Source organism: Natator depressus, chromosome 14 (assembly GCF_965152275.1).
Source record: "Natator depressus isolate rNatDep1 chromosome 14, rNatDep2.hap1, whole genome shotgun sequence".
NCBI lineage: Eukaryota > Metazoa > Chordata > Testudines > Cheloniidae > Natator > Natator depressus.
Genome location: NC_134247.1, coordinates 37143773 through 37165116, shown reverse-complemented (window position 1 = coordinate 37165116; position 21344 = coordinate 37143773). Strand labels below are relative to the sequence as shown.

The 21344-nt window shown below is 44.0% G+C and overlaps 2 protein-coding genes and 1 pseudogene across 2 annotated transcripts; 1 reads left to right on the top strand and 2 right to left on the bottom strand.

Moving 5' to 3' along the window:
* Positions 1–5048: 5048 nt before the first annotated feature.
* On the bottom strand, positions 5049–6097 carry LOC141998893 (olfactory receptor 6C4-like). The gene is made up of 2 exons (XM_074971856.1): positions 5915–6097; positions 5049–5864 (listed from the first exon to the last, which is right to left on the bottom strand). Exons 1-2 carry the CDS (start codon positions 6095–6097, stop codon positions 5049–5051), a joined length of 999 nt encoding a protein of 332 aa, XP_074827957.1.
* Positions 6098–7857: 1760 nt separating this feature from the next.
* Positions 7858–9567, top strand: LOC141998892 (olfactory receptor 10AG1-like; annotated as a pseudogene).
* Positions 9568–20015: 10448 nt separating this feature from the next.
* Positions 20016–20951, bottom strand: LOC141998891 (olfactory receptor 14A16-like). The gene has a single exon (XM_074971855.1). It carries the CDS (start codon positions 20949–20951, stop codon positions 20016–20018), a length of 936 nt encoding a protein of 311 aa, XP_074827956.1.
* Between the last annotated feature and the right edge of the window lie 393 nt (positions 20952–21344).

The following is a 21344-nucleotide window of genomic DNA, read 5'->3' as shown; positions in this document are numbered from 1 at the left end:
TTGAATGAACTGTTGCTTGTTTCTTTATGATACAAGCTCATAGGCCATGCTGAGAGGCATGAAAAAAATAAACAAATAAACACACACAAAAAGAAACCTAAACACACAATGAACAGTCCCCTTGGAAGACGCTTTAGGCCAGTTTGAACATCCCAGAAGCAGAAGTCTCACTGAAAGTCACTGAGGCTGTGTCTACACTACACAGGATATACTAGCATAGCTATGTCAGTGTAGTTATGCTGACATAACACTGTAGAGTAGATGCAGCCTACACCAATGATAGGGGTTTTTCCATTAGTGTAGGAACACCACCGCCCTCAACAAAGTCAGCTACATCGATGGAAGTAATTTTTCTGTCTGTACAGCTGCATCTACACTAGGGATTAAGTCGGCACAGCTGTGTCAGTCAGGAGTGTGGTTTTTTCACATCCCTGATGATGTGGTTATGTCAACCTAACGTGTAAGTGCAGACCAAACCTTAGGCACTTTTGAAAATCTCATCCATATCGCACAAGTTCAAAGCATAGGAAGGATCATACTGAGAATGAGGGGCGATCAGCAGGTTATCTCAAGTGCTTATATACGAATGCACAAAGCCTTGGAAACAAGCAGGGAGAACTGGAGGTCCTGGTGATGTCAAGGAATTATGACGTGATTGGAATAACAGAGACTTGGTGGGATAACTCACATGACTGGAGTACTGTCATGGATGGTTATAAACTGTTCAGGAAGGACAGGCAGGGCAGAAAAGGTGGGGGAGTAGCACTGTATGTAAGGGAGCAGTATGACTGCTCAGAGCTCCGGTACGAAACTGCAGAAAAACCTGAGTGTCTCTGGATTAAGTTTAGAAGTGTGAGCAACAAGAGTGATGTAGTGGTGGGAGTCTGCTATAGACCACCGGACCAGGGGGATGAGGTGGATGAGGCTTTCTTCCGGCAACTCGCAGAAGCTACTAGATCGCACGCACTGGTTCTCATGGGTGACTTTAATTTTCCTGATATTTGCTGGGAGAGCAATACAGCAGTGCACAGACAATCCAGGAAGTTTTTAGAAAGCATAGGGGACAATTTCCTGGTGCAAGTGCTAGACGAGCCAACTGGGGGGGAGCTTTTCTTGACCTGCTGCTCACAAACAGGGAAGAATTAGTGGGGGAAGCAAAAATGGACGGAAATCTGGGAGGCAGTGACCATGAGTTGGTTGAGTTCAGGATCCTGACACAGGGAAGAAAGGTAAGCAGCAGGATACGGACCCTGGACTTCAGGAAAGCAGACTTTGACTCCCTCAGGGAGCGGATGGGTAGGATCCCCTGGGGGACTAACATGAAGGGGAAAGGAGTCCAGGAGAGCTGGCTGTATTTCAAGGAATCCCTGTTGAGGTTACAGGGACAAACCATCCCGATGAGTCGAAAGAATAGTAAATATGGCAGGCGACCAGCTTGGCTTAACGGTGAAATCCTAGCGGATCTTAAACATAAAAAAGAAGCTTACAAGAAGTGGAAGGTTGGACATATGACCAGGGAAGAGTATAAAAATATTGCTCGGGCATGTAGGAATGAAATCAGAAGGGCCAAATCGCACCTGGAGCTGCAGCTAGCAAGAGATGTCAAGAGTAACAAGAAGGGTTTCTTCAGGTATGTTGGCAACAAGAAGAAAGCCAAGGAAAGTGTGGGCCCCTTACTGAATGAGGGAGGCAACCTAGTGACAGAGGATGTGGAAAAAGCTAATGTGCTCAATGCTTTTTTTGCCTCTGTCTTCACTAACAAGGACAGCTCCCAGACTGCTGCTCTGGGCATCACAACATGGGGAGTAGATGGCCAGCCCTCTGTGGAGAAAGAGGTGGTTAGGGACTATTTAGAAAAGCTGGACGTGCACAAGTCCATGGGGCCGGACGAGTTGCATCCGAGAGTGCTAAAGGAATTGGCGGATGTGATTGCAGAGCCATTGGCCATTATCTTCGAAAACTTGTGGCGAACGGGGGAAGTCCCGGATGACTGGAAAAAGGCTAATGTAGTGCCAATCTTTAAAAAAGGGAAGAAGGAGGATCCTGGGAACTACAGGCCAGTCAGCCTCACCTCAGTCCCTGGAAAAATCATGGAGCAGGTCCTCAAGGAATCAATCCTGAAGCACCTACACGAGAGGAAAGTGATCAGGAACAGTCAGCATGGATTCACCAAGGGTAGGTCATGCCTGACTAATCTAATCGCCTTCTATGATGAGATTACTGGTTCTGTGGATGAAGGGAAAGCAGTGGATGTATTGTTTCTTGACTTTAGCAAAGCTTTTGACACGGTCTCCCACAGTATTCTTGTCAGCAAGTTAAAGAAGTATGGGCTGGATGAATGCACTATAAGGTGGGTAGAAAGTTGGCTAGATTGTCGGGCTCAACGGGTAGTGATCAATGGCTCCATGTCTAGTTGGCAGCAGGTGTCAAGTGGAGTGCCCCAGGGGTCAGTCCTGGGGCCGGTTTTGTTCAATATCTTCATAAATGATCTGGAGGATGGTGTGGATTGCACTCTCAGCAAATTTGCGGATGATACTAAACTGGGAGGAGTGGTAGATACGCTGGAAGGCAGGGATGGGATACAGAGGGACCTAGACAAATTGGAGGATTGGGCCAAATAAATCTGATGAGGTTCAATAAGGATAAGTGCAGGGTCCTGCACTTAGGACGGAAGAACCCAATGCACAGCTACAGACTAGGGACCGAATGGCTAGGCAGCAGTTCTGCGGAAAAGGACCTAGGGGTTACAGTGGACGAGAAGCTGGATATGAGTCAGCAGTGTGCCCTTGTTGCCAAGAAGGCCAATGGCATTTTGGGATGTATAAGTAGGGGCATAGCGAGCAGATGGAGGGACGTGATCGTTCCCCTCTATTCGACATTGGTGAGGCCTCATCTGGAGTACTGTGTCCAGTTTTGGGCCCCACACTACAAGAAGGATGTGGATAAATTGGAGAGAGTCCAGCGAAGGGCAACAAAAATGATTAGGGGTCTGGAACACATGACTTATGAGGAGAGGCTGAGGGAACTGGGATTGTTTAGTCTGCGGAAGAGAAGAATGAGGGGGGATTTGATAGCTGCTTTCAACTACCTGAGAGGTGGTTCCAGAGAGGATGGTTCTAGACTATTCTCAGTGGTAGAAGAGGACAGGACAAGGAGTAATGGTCTCAAGTTGCAGTGGGGGAGGTTTAGGTTGGATATTGGGAAAAACTTTTTCACTAGGAGGGTGGTGAAACACTGGAATGCGTTACCTAGGGAGGTGGTAGAATCTCCTTCCTTAGAAGTTTTTAAGGTCAGGCTTGACAAAGCCCTGGCTGGGATGATTTGATTGGGGATTGGTCCTGCTTTGAGCAGGGGGTTGGACTAGATGACCTCCTGAGGTCCCTTCCAACCCTGATATTCTATGATTCTATGATTCTATGATCCATTCACAAATAAGCAGAGGTCACATATACTTACCCCATAGGGGAATGTAACCTACCTCCTGCTTGTAGGGAAGAGGGTTCTAAGGGCTAGGCTTTCAAGGTGTTTAGGCAGCTAAAGATGCAGACAGGTGCCCGGCTGGAGTTGTAAAGTTCCTAAGCAGGTTACGTACCTAACTCACATGGACGTCAATAGGAGTCAGGCACAGAGGTGAAAGTAAGCTGGTACGCCCCAGTACGGCGTACCGGCAAGAGCCCATGCACCGTACTAGGGTGGATCGGCTTCTCCAGGCAGCAATTTAAAGGGCCTGGGGCTCCCAGCAGCGGCTGGAGCCCTGGGCCCTTTAAATTGCCGCCAGAGCCCTGCTGCCAGAGCCCTGGGGAAGCGGTGGCGGGGCTCAGGTGGCAATTTAAAGGGCTTGGGGCTCCTGGCGCAGCTACCGACCCGGGCCCTTTAAATAGCCACCAGAGCCCTGCCGCCGCTACCCCAGGGCTCTGGCAGGCTCCGGGGATGATTTAAAGGACCCAGGGTGGTAGCGGCAACCGGAGCCCCGGACCCTTTAAATCGGCGCCCAAGCCCTGCTGCTGGAGCTCTGGGGGTTATGGAGGTAATTTAAAGGGCCCGGGGCTCCGCTGCGGTAGTGGCGGCTGGGAGCCCCTGGCCCTTTAAATCGCTGCCGGAGCCCCCAGCTGCCACTGTTACCCCGGGGCTCCGGCAGCGGGGCTCAGGTGGCGATTTAAAGGGCCTGGGGCTCCCACTGCCTCTACCCTCCGGAGCCCTTTAAATCGCCACCTGAGCCCCGCTGCTGGAGCCCTGGGGTAGTGGCAGCGGGGCTGTGGTGGTGATTTAAAGGGCCCGAGGCTCCCAGCTGCTGCTACCACAGTCCCAGCCCCGGACCCTTTAAATCTTGATTTATAGGGCCCAGGGATGTAAAGGCCCTGCCTCTTCTGGTAGAGGCCACGCCTCTTCCGGTTGAGGCCCCACCCCCTCCTAAGGACTCCGGAGTACCGGTAAGTTCTTTAAGTTACTTTCACCCCCGGTCAGGCACCTAACCTGTTTAGAAAATCCCACTGGACTCCCATCTACATCTTTAGGCAGCTAACTACCTTAGAAAATCTAGTCTTTGGCTCTTAGCGCAACCATAGCTGGAGGGAACAGCCTGGATTTGTTTGAATGCTTGTTTGTGGGGTGAGAAATGTAGGATGAATTTCTACTACTAACAACAATGTGGTTTGAGGACAGGAGCAAGGCAAAAGGGAAAATAACCTGAGGGTGGAAGAAATTGAGTGAGAAAATAAGAGAGGAAGGGAAGAAAGGGACTGGGATGGAGGAATGCTGAGAGGGCAGGGGAAGGTGGTGGAGAAAGGAGGGAGCGAGAGAAGAAGGGACTGTGGAATGGATGGTGAGAAAGAAGAAGGAAGGAAAGAAAAAGACAGGGGGAATGTAAAGAGATGTAGACAAAAGCTGCAACCATGTCTCCAACAGCAGTAACAAGAATCAGTCCTAAACCTGAGTGAGAGTTTGAGCAATTAGAGCATTTGTATTGTGTTCATTTTAGTTCTCATGATTAGACAGTTAGCTACAGGCCACCTGGACTCTGCTTCTCTGCCTCGTTATATCAGATCAAATTATCTCCATTTCATTGCCAGTGAAAAGCAATTAGCACGATTTATGTGATGCCGTGTGAAAGGCACAAATTTACTGGCAGCTTTCCTCAGTGCCGCCTTCACCTCTTTGTTTCTCAGGCTGTAGATGAGGGGATTGACCAGAGGAGTCAGGACCGTGTAGCCAACAGAGAACGCTTTGTGAAAGGCCCTCAGCTGGTTGGTTTTTGGAAACATATAAACTGTCATTAGGGTCAGACAGAAAATTTTAACGATGATGAGTTGCGAGGAGCAGGTGGAAAAGGCCTTTTGCTTCCCAGTGGTTGAAGGGATTTTCAGGATGGTGGCGATGATAAAAATATATGATATCACGGGCAGTGGAAATGGTGGCAGTGTGAATATATAGGCCAGGATGGAATCCAGGAGTACGACGAGGTAGTTTTCACTGCAGGAGAGTTTTCTTATTGGGGTGAAATCACAAAAGAAATGGTTAATTTCATTGGGACCACAGAAAATTAGCTGTGACATCAAATATATTATGGTGCTACAAGCCAGTGATCCCAGTATCCAAGACCCAGCTGCTAGCTGGAGGATAAACCTACCATTCATAACAACTGCAAAATGTAGTGGTTTACATATCGCTAAATACTCATCATAAGACATTGCTGCTAGGAGATAACATTCTGTAGCTGCCAATGAACATAAGCAACAAAATTGTACAATGCAGCACCTAACAAAAACGATTCTGTCCCCAGTCAGGAGACTGGCCAGCATCCTGGGCAGGAGGGTGGTGCTGTAGCAGGTCTCCAAGCAGGACAAATTTCCCAGGAAGAAGTACATGTGCTGTAGCAGGTCTCCAAGCAGGACAAATTTCCCAGGAAGAAGTACATGGGGGTGTGAGGGTGCTGATCAGCCACAACTAGTGCAACGATGAGGATATTGCCAGCCACAGTCACAATGTAGGTCACTAAAAACAGCAGGAAGAGAAGATTCTGCAGCTCAGGGAGATTCTCAGATCCCAGGAGGACAAATTCAATGACAGATGTTTGATTTCTCCATTTTGTGTTTGCCATGTGTCTTATCTAGGGAAAATCAAACAAGCGTTGATGGATTTTGGGAGACAACTAAAGAAAATATCATCACATTGTCACAGATTATGAGCAATTAATTCAATATATCTTTTCAAACTGGCTTGAGTGAGATAGGCACCTACTGAAGTAATGAAGTAGCTGTTTACACCATCGCTGTCATCTTCATCACGGTCCCCTTCCTGCTCATCCTTCTGTCCTATGTCCGTATCCTCTACACTGTCTTCAAGATACCATCAGCTGCAGGCAGGAGCAAAACTTTCTCCACCTGCTCCTCCCACCTCATTGTGGTCACTTTGTTTTATGGAACCACCATCGTGATGTATCTGAGGCCCAAATCTAACTATTCACATGACACTGATAAACTGCTTTCCCTGTTCTACACAATGGTGTGCCCAGTGTTAAACCCTTTAATCTACAGTCTGAGGAGTAAAAAGGTGAAGAAAGCCTTGAGACGGGTGATGGCCAGAAAAATATTTATTTGAAACTTGTAAAAAAAATTAAAAACATATTCTTGTGATGGATTTGGAGTTGCCTGTAGTAATTTATGAAAATACCATATGATCTGTATGTTTGTCTGAATATTGTAAAGGTGTTTTTGTATTCATATATTGGGTTAATTTATTAGTTGGGTGGTCAGGAAACTACTCAGGAAGCTATATGACAACACAGTTAAGAGCTCCTCAGCAGACACCAAGGACAATTAACTGTGATATCCTTCCTCCACCTGTGGTTGGCCTGCCAGACCAGTTTTCCCAGGACTGAATCCCTCCCCCCGATGAGGTCAAAATTTCAAATTTTGAAAAACATCAACAATTCTATTAACTTATCAAAGCAGAGCAAAACAAATTTACTAAATTTCTGACAAAAATCTATTTCCATGTTTTTGAAGATCTAACATTTTCCTTCATTGATTTTTCACCCTGCAGAATTTTGCCCCCTTCTTTTGCAGCCTTCCTCATATCCTTTCTCTTTCTGATTCCCAATTTCACTGTAGCACTTAAATAGCATTTTATTTTATTTTTTATTTTCTGCTTCAATTAATTATTTCTTTAAAGAATGTTCTACTTTAAATTCTTCAAGGACCAGTTTCTACCACTCTCCCTCTCATGGAGTACCTTAATGTCTGAGTAGAGATAACAGTCTGGAGTTAGGTGTTACTCATTGTAAGCGTGAGTGGCAGAATTCAGGTTGAGATTTTAAAAGGATACTAGGAGTTAGGCACCCAAATCTAATTCAATTTCATTAGGTGTTGGCCACCTAGCTCCTGTAGGCCTTTATGAAAATCCAGGTTTCATGTTCAGGGCTTGATTCCTGAAGCACTTATCACCAGGGTAGAGTGCTTACTACAATGAACAGTTCAATTCAAGCACAGATTCCAAGGCCAAAAGGAACCACTGCGATCATCTAGTCTGACCTCCTGTATAACACTGGCCACAGAACTTCCTCAAAATAATTCCTAGAGCAGATCTTTTAGAAAAACATCCAATCTTGATTTAAAAATTGCCAGTGATGGAGACTCCACCACAGCCATTGGTGTATGATCCAATAGTTAATTACTCTCATTGTTAAAAATGTACACTTTATTTCCAGTCTGCTTCAACTTCCAGCCATTGGATCATGTTAGACCTTTCTTCGTTAGATGGACTAGTCAAAAAGCTACTCATGGCCAGCATTACCTTTAATTAGTATCCTCATGTTAGATGTATTTGGGTGCAGTTGACATTGGGATATTCCTTGTAAACATGGAACTGTTAAGGAGTTGGTAAAGAGAAGTATAGGGGGCTAGTGAAAAGGATAAGTACTTCTGAAGAGATAAACCTGGACGCAGAGCTGGACTTTGTGGAGCCATAAAGGTGCTGAAGTGAAAGAAAAAGAGTGGTGGTGGTGGTGGTAGGAATGAAAGAAAATGGGGAAAACTCACTTTCACATTTTTATTGATCCCCCCCCCATATCAAAAAGTGGAAGAGTTTTCTAAAGGTATAAAATGTGAGAGAAAGTAATACTTCTCACTTTCTAAATCCTTTTCACACTATTCGGGGGGGGGGGGGGGGATTTAAAATAGAATAAGGTGTTTTTGCTCCCAAATTTTCCTCTTTTTTTTTCCTTCACTTTTCTCAACTTTTCCCATTGATTTTTTTGTCAAACATATTTTTCAAGTTTTTTGTTGAAAAAATGTCAACCAGCTCTAGATAAAACCCCATCTTCCTGCTGCAAAATGACAGGACCCTGTCATTGGAGCTCAGAGAGAATCCTGTTATCAGTATTAGGCCTTTGACAAAAAGTTAAGCAGTTCTGATTAGCCAGAATATATGACTATCACGGTCATAAGGATGGGGGTCTCTATGCAGGTTTCTATCTATAACATCTGAGATGTGCGATTTCATATCTGTGTGAGAGAGTTCTATGCCAATAATCTCCACAAGGGACATACTTGTGTCCTTTGCCTTTATTGTTTCTGGAGATTCAATATAGCCATCCAATGGCGAGTGGAATAACCATGGGAATCCACAACAGCTGGATCCATCCTCTTGGGATACTCCAACCTCACAAACCTGCAGGGTTTGCTTTTCTTGGTCTTCTTAATCATCTTCATGGTGCTCCTTCTAGGGAATGGTGTCATTGTCTTTGTCATGGTGTTGGACTCTGCCCTCCATACCTCCATGTATTACTTCCTGAGAAACTTGTCCTTTGTGGACATCTGCTACACCTCAGTCACCCTGCCCAAGATGCTGGCCAATTGCCTGGCAGAGGATGGAAGTATCTCATTCACTGTGTTGCTCAGATATATTTCTTGCTTTTACTAGGTGGCACAGAGTGTTTCCTTCTGGCAGCCATGGCCTATGACCATTATGTGGCCATATGTAATCCCTTGCCTTACACACTTATTGTGAATAGGGAGGTCTGTGTTAAGATGGTAGCTGGGTCCTGGCTTGTCAACATCCCAGTACATTTTTGGGCAGGCGTAGTTGGTGTTTTCTTTGCCCTTCTGTGGGTCTCATGAAATTAACCATTTCTTCTGTGACATCCCCCCTCTGCTAGAGCTGTCCTGTGTGGACACCTACAGGAATAAAATAGCTGTGTTTATGGCAGCCCTGCTTTTCATAATCACCCCCTTTTTCTTAATTGTTATATAGTATATTAAAATCGCCAGCACAATTCTGAAGATGTCATCAGTCCAGAGCAGACAGAAAGCCTTCTCCACCTGCTCCTCACACCTCACTGTAGTGACTCTATTCTATGGCTCTGCTATGATTGTGTATTTAAGACCCCAGTCTCTTAAATACACAAACTCAGTGGACACTGACAAACTGCTTTCTCTGTTTTATACCATTATGACTCTGATGTTTAACCCCCTCATATGTAGTCTGAGGAACAAGGAAGTGAAAGCTGCCGGAAGGAAAATATTAGATGGAAAACGATTCCGCAAAATACACCACATATTCCTCAAATAATGTTCTAGATTTCTCTAAATTCCTCTCAAGGCCTCTAAAATACATTTCTGATTTCTCAAGAGAAGTTCTAGATTTCTGAAGATATATTCTAGACTCCTTGGAGAGTCCACCAGACATATTATTGATTATTATGCATTCCAGTTTGCATAAGACTCGAGACACTCTGGCAAACTGAAAGGATTCATTCAGACATGTTCACAAGATACATTCCATATTCCTCAAGATTTGATTTGATTTTCATGTTCAACTTCATCATGTGTATTGGAAGGAACAGAGAAGAAAATATTATCTTGAGGGAAATAGCATGTAGAAAACAGTTGCTTAATATTGGGTTCACATCTGTTTTCTTGATAAAATGTGACAATTGTAAGTATAAGTGGATTTGATAAAGCAAGCACATTTGTAATGAATGAATGCATTTTGATAACGTAAATTCTCTTTCTTTCTTTCTTTCTTTCTTTCTTTCTTTCTTTCTTTCTTTCTTTCTTTCTTTCTTTCTTTCTTTCTTTCTTTCTTTCTTTCTTCAGTTTCTGGAGAACTGCATTAAGGTCTGAAACAATATGTATCTTCAAATATAAGCCAATGTGTAATACGTTTTAAATGCAGATTTCATTGTGTCACACTAAATAAAATATGAATTTTAAATTCAAATCACTAGGATTACAAACACCGAGTTAATTTCTTTTATCCCCAAACTTTTAATCAGGATTACCTAAAAGGAAATGAGTATTTTGGTGCTAGATTCATATAGGGACTTAGGTGCCTAAATTCCAGAATCAGGCCTTCCCGGGTGTCAAGGTTCCTTCCCCACTTTGAACTCTAGGGTACAAATGTGGGGACCTGCATGAAAACCTCCTAAGCTTACTTTTACCAGCTTAGGTTAAAACTTCCCCAAGGTACAAACTATTTTACCCTTTGCCCTTGGTTTTCCACTGCCACCACCAAACGTTTCTCTGGGTTCCTGAGAAAGCGTTGTTTGGAAACGTCTTTCCCCCAAAAAATCCTCCCAACCCTTGCACCCTACTTCTTGGGGAAGGTTCAGTAAAAATCCTCACCAATTTGCATAGGTGACCACAGACCCAAACCCTTGGATCTTAGAACAATGAAAAAAAGCATTCAGTTCTTGAAAAGAAACATTTTAATAGAAGAAACAGTAAAAAGAAAAGGATCACCTCTGTAAGATCAGGATGGTAACTACCTTACAGGGTAATTAGATTCAAAACATAGAGAATCCCTCTAGGCAAAACCTTAAGTTACAAAAAAGACACACAGACAGAAATATTCATTCTATTCAGCACAGCTATTTTCTCAGCCATTTAAAGAAATCATAATCTAACAGATACCTAGCTAGATTACTTACTAAGTTCTAAGACTCCATTCCTGTTCTGTCCCCGGCAAAAGCATCACACAGACAGACACACACCCTTTGTTTTTCTCCCTCCTCCCAGCTTTTGAAAGTATCTTGTCTCCTCATTGGTCATTTTAGTCAGGTGCCAGCGAGGTTACCTTTAGCTTCTTAACCCTTTACAGGTGAGAGGATTTTTCCTCTGGCCAGGAGGGATTTTAAAGGGGTTTACCCTTCCCTTTATATTTATGACACGCCCCCCAAATCTCAGCTAGGGTGAAATGCTGGCTGGGATTTCTTCCTGGAGCTCTAGGAAAAACAGAGTTAATAAGACACATGCACCTCTAAATATACTACCAAGTACATAAAGACTAACAATATTTTCCACATCTCATGGACGATTTTAACCAGTTGATTCTGAGAAACTTTCATGGGAGAGTGCATCAGCCACTTTGTTAGAAGCTCCTGAGATGTGTTGGATGTCGAAATCAAAATCTTGGAGAGCTAAACTCCACCGAATAAATCTTTTGTTATTTCCCATGGCGGTATGAAGCCACCGTAGCGCAGCATGGTCGGTTTGCAGGTGGAAACGCCGTCCCCAGACATATGGGCGTAGCTTTTCCAGAGCGTAGACAATGGCGTAACATTCTTTTTCACTGACTGACCAGTTGCTTTCCCTCTCAGACAGTTTTTTGCTGAGAAACACTACAGGGTGGAATTCTTGATCCGGTCCTTTCTGTATTAAAACTGCTTCCACACCACGCTCGGACGCATCTGTGGTTACTAGGAACGGTTTGTCAAAGTCTGGGGCCCTTAGTACAGGGTCAGACATGGGTGTCGCTTTAAGCTGGTTAAAGGCCTTCTGACACTCTTCGGTCCACTGAACGGCATTTGGCTGTTTCTTTTGGTTAGGTCTGTCAGTGGGGCGGCGATTTGGCTGAATTGCAGTACAAATCGTCTGTAATAACCGGCCAAGCCTAAGAAGGATTGAACCTGTTTCTTTGACTTTGGGACAAGCCACTTTTGGATAGCATCCACTTTGGCCTGTAGGGGGTTGATAGTTCCTTGACCCACCTGGTGTCCAAGGTAAGTCACTCTGTTTAGGCCTATTTGACACTTCTTAGCCTTAACAGTTAGTCCTGCCTCCCTTATGCGCTCAAAGACTTTTTGTAGATGTTCCAGGTGTTCTGCCCAGAAATCCGAAAAAATGGCTACATCGTCAAGGTAGGTGACTGCATATTCTCCTAATCCCGCTAGGAGACCATCGACAAATCTTTAGAAGGTGGCGGGTGCATTCCGCAGCCCGAAAGGGAGTACATTAAATTCATACAGCCCGAGATGTGTGGTGAAGGCTGACCTTTCCTTGGCGGATTCATCTAGCGTACCTGCCAGTACCCCTTGGTTAAGTCCAAGGTAGAGATGAACTGGGCCCGTCCCAGTTTCTCTAATAGTTCATCTGTGCGTGGCATTGGATAGTTGTCTGGGCGAGTTACAGCATTTAGCTTATGGTAGTCCACGCAAAAATGTATCTCCCCATCTGGTTTCGGAACTAGAACCGCTGGAGATGCCCACGCACTTCCAGAGGGGCGGATTACCCCCATCTGTAACATATCCTGCATCTCCCGTTCTATAACAGTTTTAGCTTGAGGAGACACCCAGAAAGGTTGGACTTTAATTGGGTGAGCATTACCTGTGTCAATGGAGTGGTATGCCCATTCAGTCAGTCCTGGGGTGGCTGAGAACGTCGGCGCGTAGCTAGTCCACAGCTCCTTGATCTGCTGTCGCTGCATACGCCCAAGGGTCATGGAGAGGTTCACCTCTTCCAGGCCACCAGCACTTTTCCACTTCCATGCCACCAGCACTTCCATGCCACCAGCACTAGCATCTTGAAACACAGGGTCAGAGTTGAAGCAAGCAGCCAAAGCCTGTCTACCTGGACACTTCTAATGGCCATAAAGGAGGTCAATAAGACCAGACCCCAGATCTCCTGGTCTAGCACCATATCCAGTGTATATTACTTCTGTTGAGCACAAATGCTGTAAATGGGTCCACAGAACCACAAAATAAGACACAGTCCATCCCCCAAAGCACTCACAGTCAAGTAGACAAGGCAGGGAGAAGGAGGGAGGGGAAAGAGAGGCACAGAGAGGGGAAGAGGCTGGCCTACGGTCACACAGCAGGTCAGTGTCAAAGCCAAGAATAGAACACAAGTCTCCTGACTTCCACTGACCCTCACAGCACGGACATAAAGTCACACAGGAAAATAATACAACATAGAAGTGACTGAGTGACACATCACATAGATGTTCACAGATTCTAGGGCCAGAAGGGACCATTGTGATCTGACCTCCTGTATAACACAGGCCAGAGAACTCCCCCAAAATAATTCTTAGAGCAGATCTTTTAGAAAAAGTCCAATCTTGATTTCAGAATTGTCAGTGATGGAGAATCCACCACGACCCTTGGTAAATTGTTCCAATTGTTAATTACTCTTAGTGTTAAAAATGACTTCCTTATTTCCAGTTTGAATTTGTCTAGCTTCAATTTCCAGCTGTCAGATCAGGTGATTCCTTTCTCTGCTAGATTGGAGAGCCCATTATTAAACATTTGTTTCACATATAGATACCTATACACTGTAATCAGCCTTAACCTTCTCTTTGTTAATCTGCCTAATTAATAGCCAATGATTTAATTAAAGTGGAATGGCTTCAACAGGAGAGATGGAGAAGACCCTACCTCAAGATTTCCCCTAGGCCAGTGGTTAGGGTATTCACATGAGAAGTGAGGAGCTCTTGTTGAAATCCTTTCTCATCAGGCAGAGGGGGACTTAAACTGGGGGCTCCCCCCTCCTGGGTGAGTGCTCCAAGTATTGAACAAACAGTCATAAGGAAGGCCTCCTTCACCTTCCCCTTCCCCTCACACTCTTGTGTGGACAGAGGCAGGTGCCTTCCAAATTCTTAACTCCCCCCCCCCCCCCCCCCAAAAAAAATCTGAAATGTTTTGAATGGGGGATGTCAAAAACATGTCAATATTTTTAATGGAAATGAAATAAATTGACATGTCAACATGAAATTGATGTTTTGTTTCTCCTGATCAAAAAATTGGGAAAAAAAATCATTAACATGGACATTTTTCCATGTAAGCGTCTCATCAGAAAACGTGATTAAAGAAAATGGACATTTATGTCCATTTTGATTAAATCACATTTTCTGATGAGAATTTTTTTAATAGAACTATATCCCCAAAATAAAGTCAATGCAACACACTGTTTTCAGTCAAACAGCAGAAGAGCTTTATTTACTGAAAGCAGAAACAGCAGAAAGAGCGAAGGGGCCAGATTAATAAAGGCGTTTAGGTGCCTAGTGGGATTTCCAAAAACATCTAGGCCCCCGTTGATTTCAATGAGTTTTAGACACTTAGGTGCTGTTGAAAATCCCAATAAGTACCTTAATATCTTTGAAAAATCTGTCCCTAGGTGATGAAGTGCTTGGAACAGCTTCCAGGTAGATGAGGCACTCAAGAATTTTTGCATGAGCTGTTTGGGAGGAGTGAGCATGGTGGGTCAAAGGTAGAGCCGGACAACATTTTTCCAAGCCATGGGCAGATTAATTTGCACTTAGCTAGAAGAGTAGAAGCATCTGCCATGAACAGACTGAGGATACTATTTTCTGGTGGCGTTTCCTTGACCGGCTCTATCAATCTCAGTTTCAATACACACCACCCATGCAATGCATCTTAGGTCATAAGCATGCAGGGGGCTAGGAACGTGCATCTCTGAGATGATGTGGGCATAAATCGGCCCCCCATTACACGAGTGTGTCACTCCCCTCATAGGCCTCACTCTTGCTCTGCAGCAGCTTGGTAGGCCAACAGCTATACCTCGTTAATGCAGAAATAGGGCCTAAATTGAGCTCATATGATGATCACCATCTTGGGTGACACCTTGTGGTTGAATTAGGGACCTCCAGAGCTAAGGGCTTGAGTTCCTGCAGCTTGAGCTAAATAGCCAGGCTCCCTGGTAGGGGTGTGACAGACTTACAGGCTCTTGGAATTGGGCACAGAGGGGATTTGAAACACACACAGACCGGTGGGTGTCATTTGTACGTGTGACACTGTGCAGCCACTTTACCCGAACTGGAGACACCTCTCTCAGCCATGAGGACAGGGCCTCACAGACATTTGAACTAATCCAGTGCCCCTGCCTATGTTGCAGTTTATTCTCTGTTCCCTTTTTCCCTTCCCCTCCTCCACAGGTACACACAGTCACTCAGTCTCTCACACTCCCCAGTGTATACATAACCCAGCCTAACACAATGTGCCTCCTTGTCCCCTTCTAGTGGTCAGACCTTGTATAGCAGCTTATGAGTTTGCTATTGCGGTGCACTTTGTCCTTTAGCACGATCTACACGGGATGTTAACATATAGTTATGCATGGTATTGTACAGCCCACAAACACACACACTGCTGCACAGCCCACAAACACACTGCAGTGACCAGTCCACATACAAACACACAACAGTGTTCAACCCACATGCACATGCAAAACCACAGTAGTGTAGAGTGTAGATTTACACCAGTATAATCAGAATACAGCTCTAAAGGCTTATCTGCAAAGTGAGAGGCAACCAATAACTTACAGAACTGTGATCATCAAGGAAATGGCATTCGTAGATTCCAAGGCCAGAAGGAACCACTGTGATCATCTAGTCTGACCTCCTGCAAAACACCAGCCATAGAACTCCCTCAAAATAATTCTTTTTGAACTAAAGCATATTTTAAAAAATAATAATAATCCAACCTTGATTTAAAAATTGCCAGTGATGCAAAATCCATCACAATCCTTTGTAAACTGTTCCAACGATTGATTAACCTCACTGTTAAAAATTTATGCCTCTCTCTTTCCTCACTTCACTAGCAACTTATGGAATTATTTCTCTGACATTTCAGCTAGAAAGAAGGACACCCCTCCTTTTTAATCTCTCTCTCTTGAACCACTGGCAATGTATATACATCAGCACTCAGCCATTGAAGGTGTGACTATAAACAGGTAAGAATACAAAATCACTTTATACGCTGATATTTTTGTACCACTGAAGAATCCATCTCATCAATCCCATCATTATTGAATGTAGTTGAAATTTTTGGAAAGATCTGTAGTTTTTACATTAACTGGAATAAATCGCAGGCAATGGATATATCCAAAGACCAGATTCTTCTGTGTCAGCATTTTCCATTTCAAATATGTAAGGAAATAACTTATTTAGTTGTTAAAATATGTCCTAATCTTCCCAGAATTGTTTCTATAAATGTGGACTATATATTAAAGAAATTTCCAAGTTTATAGAGAGGTGGTGTCTCCTCTCTCTAGCCTTACTGGGGAGAATAGAAATATCCAAAATGAATACCTTGCCTACAGTGACTTATATTATTAACCTATTATCTTTCAAGGTCTCTCTCTCGCTCTTTGCTCGAATAAATAGGCTTACCATGAAATTTAGATGGGATAAAAACAGTCTCACTTGTCACACAAGATCCTTAAAAAATCCTGGGCAACTGGAGGTATGGGGTTGCCAGATTTGTATCCATATTACCTAGCATTTCAAACGCGTGCTATTGTAAGTTGGTTCCCCTCCAGTAGCTCTGTATACACTCCGGCCTGCTTTGAGATCAAAAAAGGCTTAGCCATGCCATTTGGTTCCCAAACTTCTTTTATATACCTTAGGCTTTCCCCACATCCTTAGGGAAAAATCCAATCTTTGCATCTACATGGGGCATCCTGCAATGCGTTAAGGGTATGTCTACACTACGAAATTAGGTCGAATTTATAGAAGTCGTTTTTTTAGAAATCGGTTTTATATATTCTAGTGTGTGTGTCCCCACACAAAATGCTCTAAGTGCATTAACTCGGTGGAGTGCTTCCACAGTACTGAGGCAAGCGTCGACTTCCGGAGCGTTGCACTGTGGGTAGCTATCCCACAGTTCCCGCAGTCTCCGCTGCCCATTGGAATTCTGGGTTGAGATCCCAATGCCTGATGGGGCTAAAACATTGTCGCGGGTGGTTCTGGGTACATATCGTCAGGCCCCCGTTCCCTCCCTCCCTCCGTGAAAGCAAGGGCAGACAATCGTTTCGCGCCTTTTTTCCTGAGTTACCTGTGCAGACGCCATACCACGGCAAGCATGGAGCCCGCTCAGCTCACCGTCACCGTATGTCTCCTGGGTGCTGGCAGACGTGGTACTGCATTGCTACACAGCAGCAGCAGCAACCCATTGCCTTGTGGCAGCAGACGGTGCAATAGGACTGGTAGCCGTCATCGTCATGTCTGAGGTGCTCCTGGTCGCCTCTGTGAGGTCGATCAGGAGTGCCTAGGCAGACATGGGCACAGGGACTAAATTTGGAGTGACTTGATCAGGTCATTCTCTTTAGTCCTGCAGTCAGTCCTATTGAACCATCTTATGGTGAGCAGGCAGGTGATACAGATTGCTAGCAGTCCTATTGTATCATCTTCTGCCGGGCAGGCAAGAGATGAGGATGGCTAGCAGTCCTATTGTACCATCTTCTGCCGAGCAGCCATGAGATGTGGATGGCATGCAGTCCTTCTGCACCGTCTGCTGCCAGCCAAACATGTAAAAGATAGATGGAGTGTATCAAAACAAGAAATAGACCAGATTTGTTTTGTACTCATTTGCAACCCTCCCCCTGCCCCCTGTCTAGGGGACTCATTCCTCTAGGTCACACTGCAGTCACCCACAGAGAAGGTGCAGCGAGGTAAATCTAGCCATGTATCAATCAGAGGCCAGGCTAACCTCCTTGTTCCAATAAGAACAATAACTTAGGTGCACCATTTCTTATTGGAACCCTCCGGGAAGTCCTGCGTGAAATACTCCTTGATGTAAAGCCACCCCCTTTGTTGATTTTAACTCCCTGTAAGCCAACCCTGTAAGCCGTGTAGTCAGTCGCCCCTCCCTGCGTCAGAGCAACGGCAAACAATTGTGCATCTGAGTAGAGAGTGCTATCCAGAGCAGTCACAATGGAGCACTCTGGGATAGCTCCCGGAGGCCAATACCATCAAATTGCGTTCACAGTACCCCAAATTCGACCCGGCAAGGCCGATTTAAGCACTAATCCACTTGTCAGGGGTGGAGTAAGGAAATCGATTTTAAGAGCCCTTTAAGTCAAAATAAAGGGCTTCATCGTGTGGACGGGTGCAGGTTTACATCGATTTAACGCTGCTAAATTTGACCTAAAGTCCTAGTGTAGACCAGGGCTAAGATGATTACTTACTAAAGCATCTGATCTTACTAATTCTCTTCCCGTGCCTCAGGATCAAGGTCAATTCCACGCTTAAGACAATTTGGATAGAAAAAGGATGAACAAAAATTGAAGATATAATACAAGATAATAGACTAGCATCCTTCGATTACAAGTGTAACAAATATCAGCGATTACTGTCTCACAGTTCTTTCCTTCAGTTACTATGATGAAGGATTCATGCAAGGATTGGGGATGATCAGTCTGTTTCAATTCTTTCACCTCTAGAAGAACATGTTAAGAAATATGGGGAAAAAAGTCAATTTGTAGGAATTGTAGGTGGCTTAATGTTTTGCATTACCCTCTCAATCGCAGCCTCAAAGAAAAATGGGGAAAAGAACTTAGCCTTTTTATCACAACAGAAGCATGGGAGGGTATCTGCCTTAATGTGAAAAATAATTCAAGTTCTTTATCCTTGTGATTCTTCCAGAACAAGATAGTAAACAGGTACCTCTGGGCTCCAGAACATTTGTTTAAGGGAAGATTGGCAACACACAGTGACTGTTGGAGATGCAAACAGACACATGCCAACCTTTCACACATCATCCAAAAATTTCACACACCTGCCTAAAAATGTATATTCAGCGTTCTCTCAAAAACTTAAAGTGTTGCTATCTTTCCTTCTCCAAGCTTGTGTATTTTAGGGGTGCTGGATGAGTTGGTATTACCAGTTGACATTAAGAAATGGATTGCAGTAACTATTTTAGTGTCCAAAAGAGTTATTTTGAGAAAATGGAAATCTGCACTTCCTCCGTCATACACAGACTACCTTAGAGATCTCTCTACAACTGCATTAATGGAAAAAAGTGACTCATTTATTCATCTATTTAGTCACTTTAATAATTGATGCCCTGTATGATCTCTATGGGTTCAGGGTTGTGTTTGTTTGTTTTTTCTTTTGTTTTTTCCAGGTTTTCCAAATAATGAACATTGAATTTTGTTATATATATTGTATTTCCATCTTGTGCATGTATTAATGTTTTGTTTTGTTATGTGTTTATATTTTATACAAAAACAATAAAAATAAAGTTAAAAATTGTATGCCTTATTTCCAGTCTGAATTTGTCTTCAACTTCCAGCCATTGGATCCTGGTACAACCCTCTCTGCTAGACTGAAGAGCGCATTTTCAAATATTTGTTCTCTGTGTATGTACTTGTAGACTGTGATCAAATCACCTCTTAACCATCTCTTTGTTAAGCTAAATATAATGAGCTCCTTGATATTTAAATGTAGAGGTAAGATCCACAGCTTGTGTCAGTTGGCATCACGGCACTGGACTCAATGAGCCCAGTCCCCACCTGGTGTAAATGGATGTAGCTCCACTGAGGTCAAGAGGCCAGACCCCAGGTGGTGTAAATTGGTTAAGCTCTATCAAAGTCAATGGCACTACACTGGTTTGCGGAGGTCAGAGTTGAGGTCAGAGTCTGCTCTCCCATATACCAGATTTACACCAGTCTGACTCCTTTGACACCACTCCTGAAAGAAGTTCCTTGTTTTTAAGTGACCCTGAAATGGGTATAAGTGGCAAAGCAGTTTAACAGGCATTCTGGCACAGACTGAAAGCCCAATTCTTCCCTCTCACAAAATGCACACCAGTTTAACTCCATTATTAGGCCAGAACTTCTGCTGGTGTAAATCAGCCCAAGTGCATTGACATCTGTGGAGTTAATTTGGATTTGCATTGATGCAGCCAAGAGTAGAAACTGGATCTTCTGTGTATACATTGTGTTGTTATGGAAATAACTGACATGGACCTGGAGAAACAAAGCAAAAGAATATTTACAGACACACAATTAAATCTTGGTGAATAACATCCACCCAGTCAGTCTCCTCAATGAAGCTTTGATCTCCTTGTTCCTCATGCTATAGATAACTGGATTCATCACTGGCGGTAACATGGAGTAGAGAAGAGCCACCACGAGATCCAGACCCGATGTAGAACTAGAGGTGGGTTTCAGGTAGGCAAAGATGCAAGTGAAAACAAATAAAGAGATCACAATGAGGTGAGAAAGACAGGTAGAGAAGGCTTTATGGCATCCTTGCTCAGGGGCGATTCTCAGCACTGTTTTGAAGATCTGAACATAAGAAAAAGTTATTAAAACAAAGCAGCTTAAGCCTAAGGATGCACTAAAGGTGAGAACCTGAACTTCACTGAGGTATGAGTCAGAGCAGGTGAGCTTTAGTAGCTTCGGGATTTCACAGAAGAACTGATCCACCATGTTGCCTCCACAGAAGGTTAACACAAATGTGTTCCAGGTGTGCAGTGCAGAACTGAGACTACCACAGATCCAGGCACTGGCTGCCATTTGGACACAAGCTCTCCTGTTCATCACTCTCTCATAGTGCAGTGGTTGGCAGATGGCAACATATCGGTCATACGCCATGACAGTGAGAAGGAAAACATTTGTTCCTATCAAGAAGACAAGGAAAAAAACCTGGACGACACATCCAGCATAGGAAATTGACCTAGTGTGGGTTAGGGAATTAGCCATTGATTTGGGGATATTGACAGAGATGGAGCCAAGATCTACAACAGACAGATTCATCAAGAAGAAGTACATAGGAGTGTGAAGCTGGTGGTCAAGTGCTATGGCTGTGATGATAAGAAGATTCTCCATCAGTGCTGCCAGGTAAATTACTAAGAGCAGTATGAAGTATAAAATATGCACCTCTGGAACATCAGAGAATCCCAGGAGAAGGAATGCGGTCACAGTGGTTCGGTTGGACATTTTCTTTCTCAGTACTTTATGAGCTGCCTGTAGAGGGAAGGACAAGGACAATGGTCAGGATTAGACTATTAAAATATCTGTCCTTTTGTGTAAACCACCATAATTTCCTTGACTTAAGATCAGATCCTTATCTTGTGAAGATTGATGTAATCTGGGAATGGGGGTGAGGGAATCTGCCCCACTGACTCCAGTGGAGTTACTCTTGATTTACACTAGGCTGAGTGAAAGAGAGGAGAATAAATCCCATTGACTACAATGGGGTTACTCCTGATTTACACTGGCTGAGTGAGAAGATAATCAGGCCTATTGACTGAATGGGATTACTCTTGATTTACACCAAGGTGAAAGAAATTATAACCAGGACCAATTTATTTGTAGGTCCTTGTATAACTT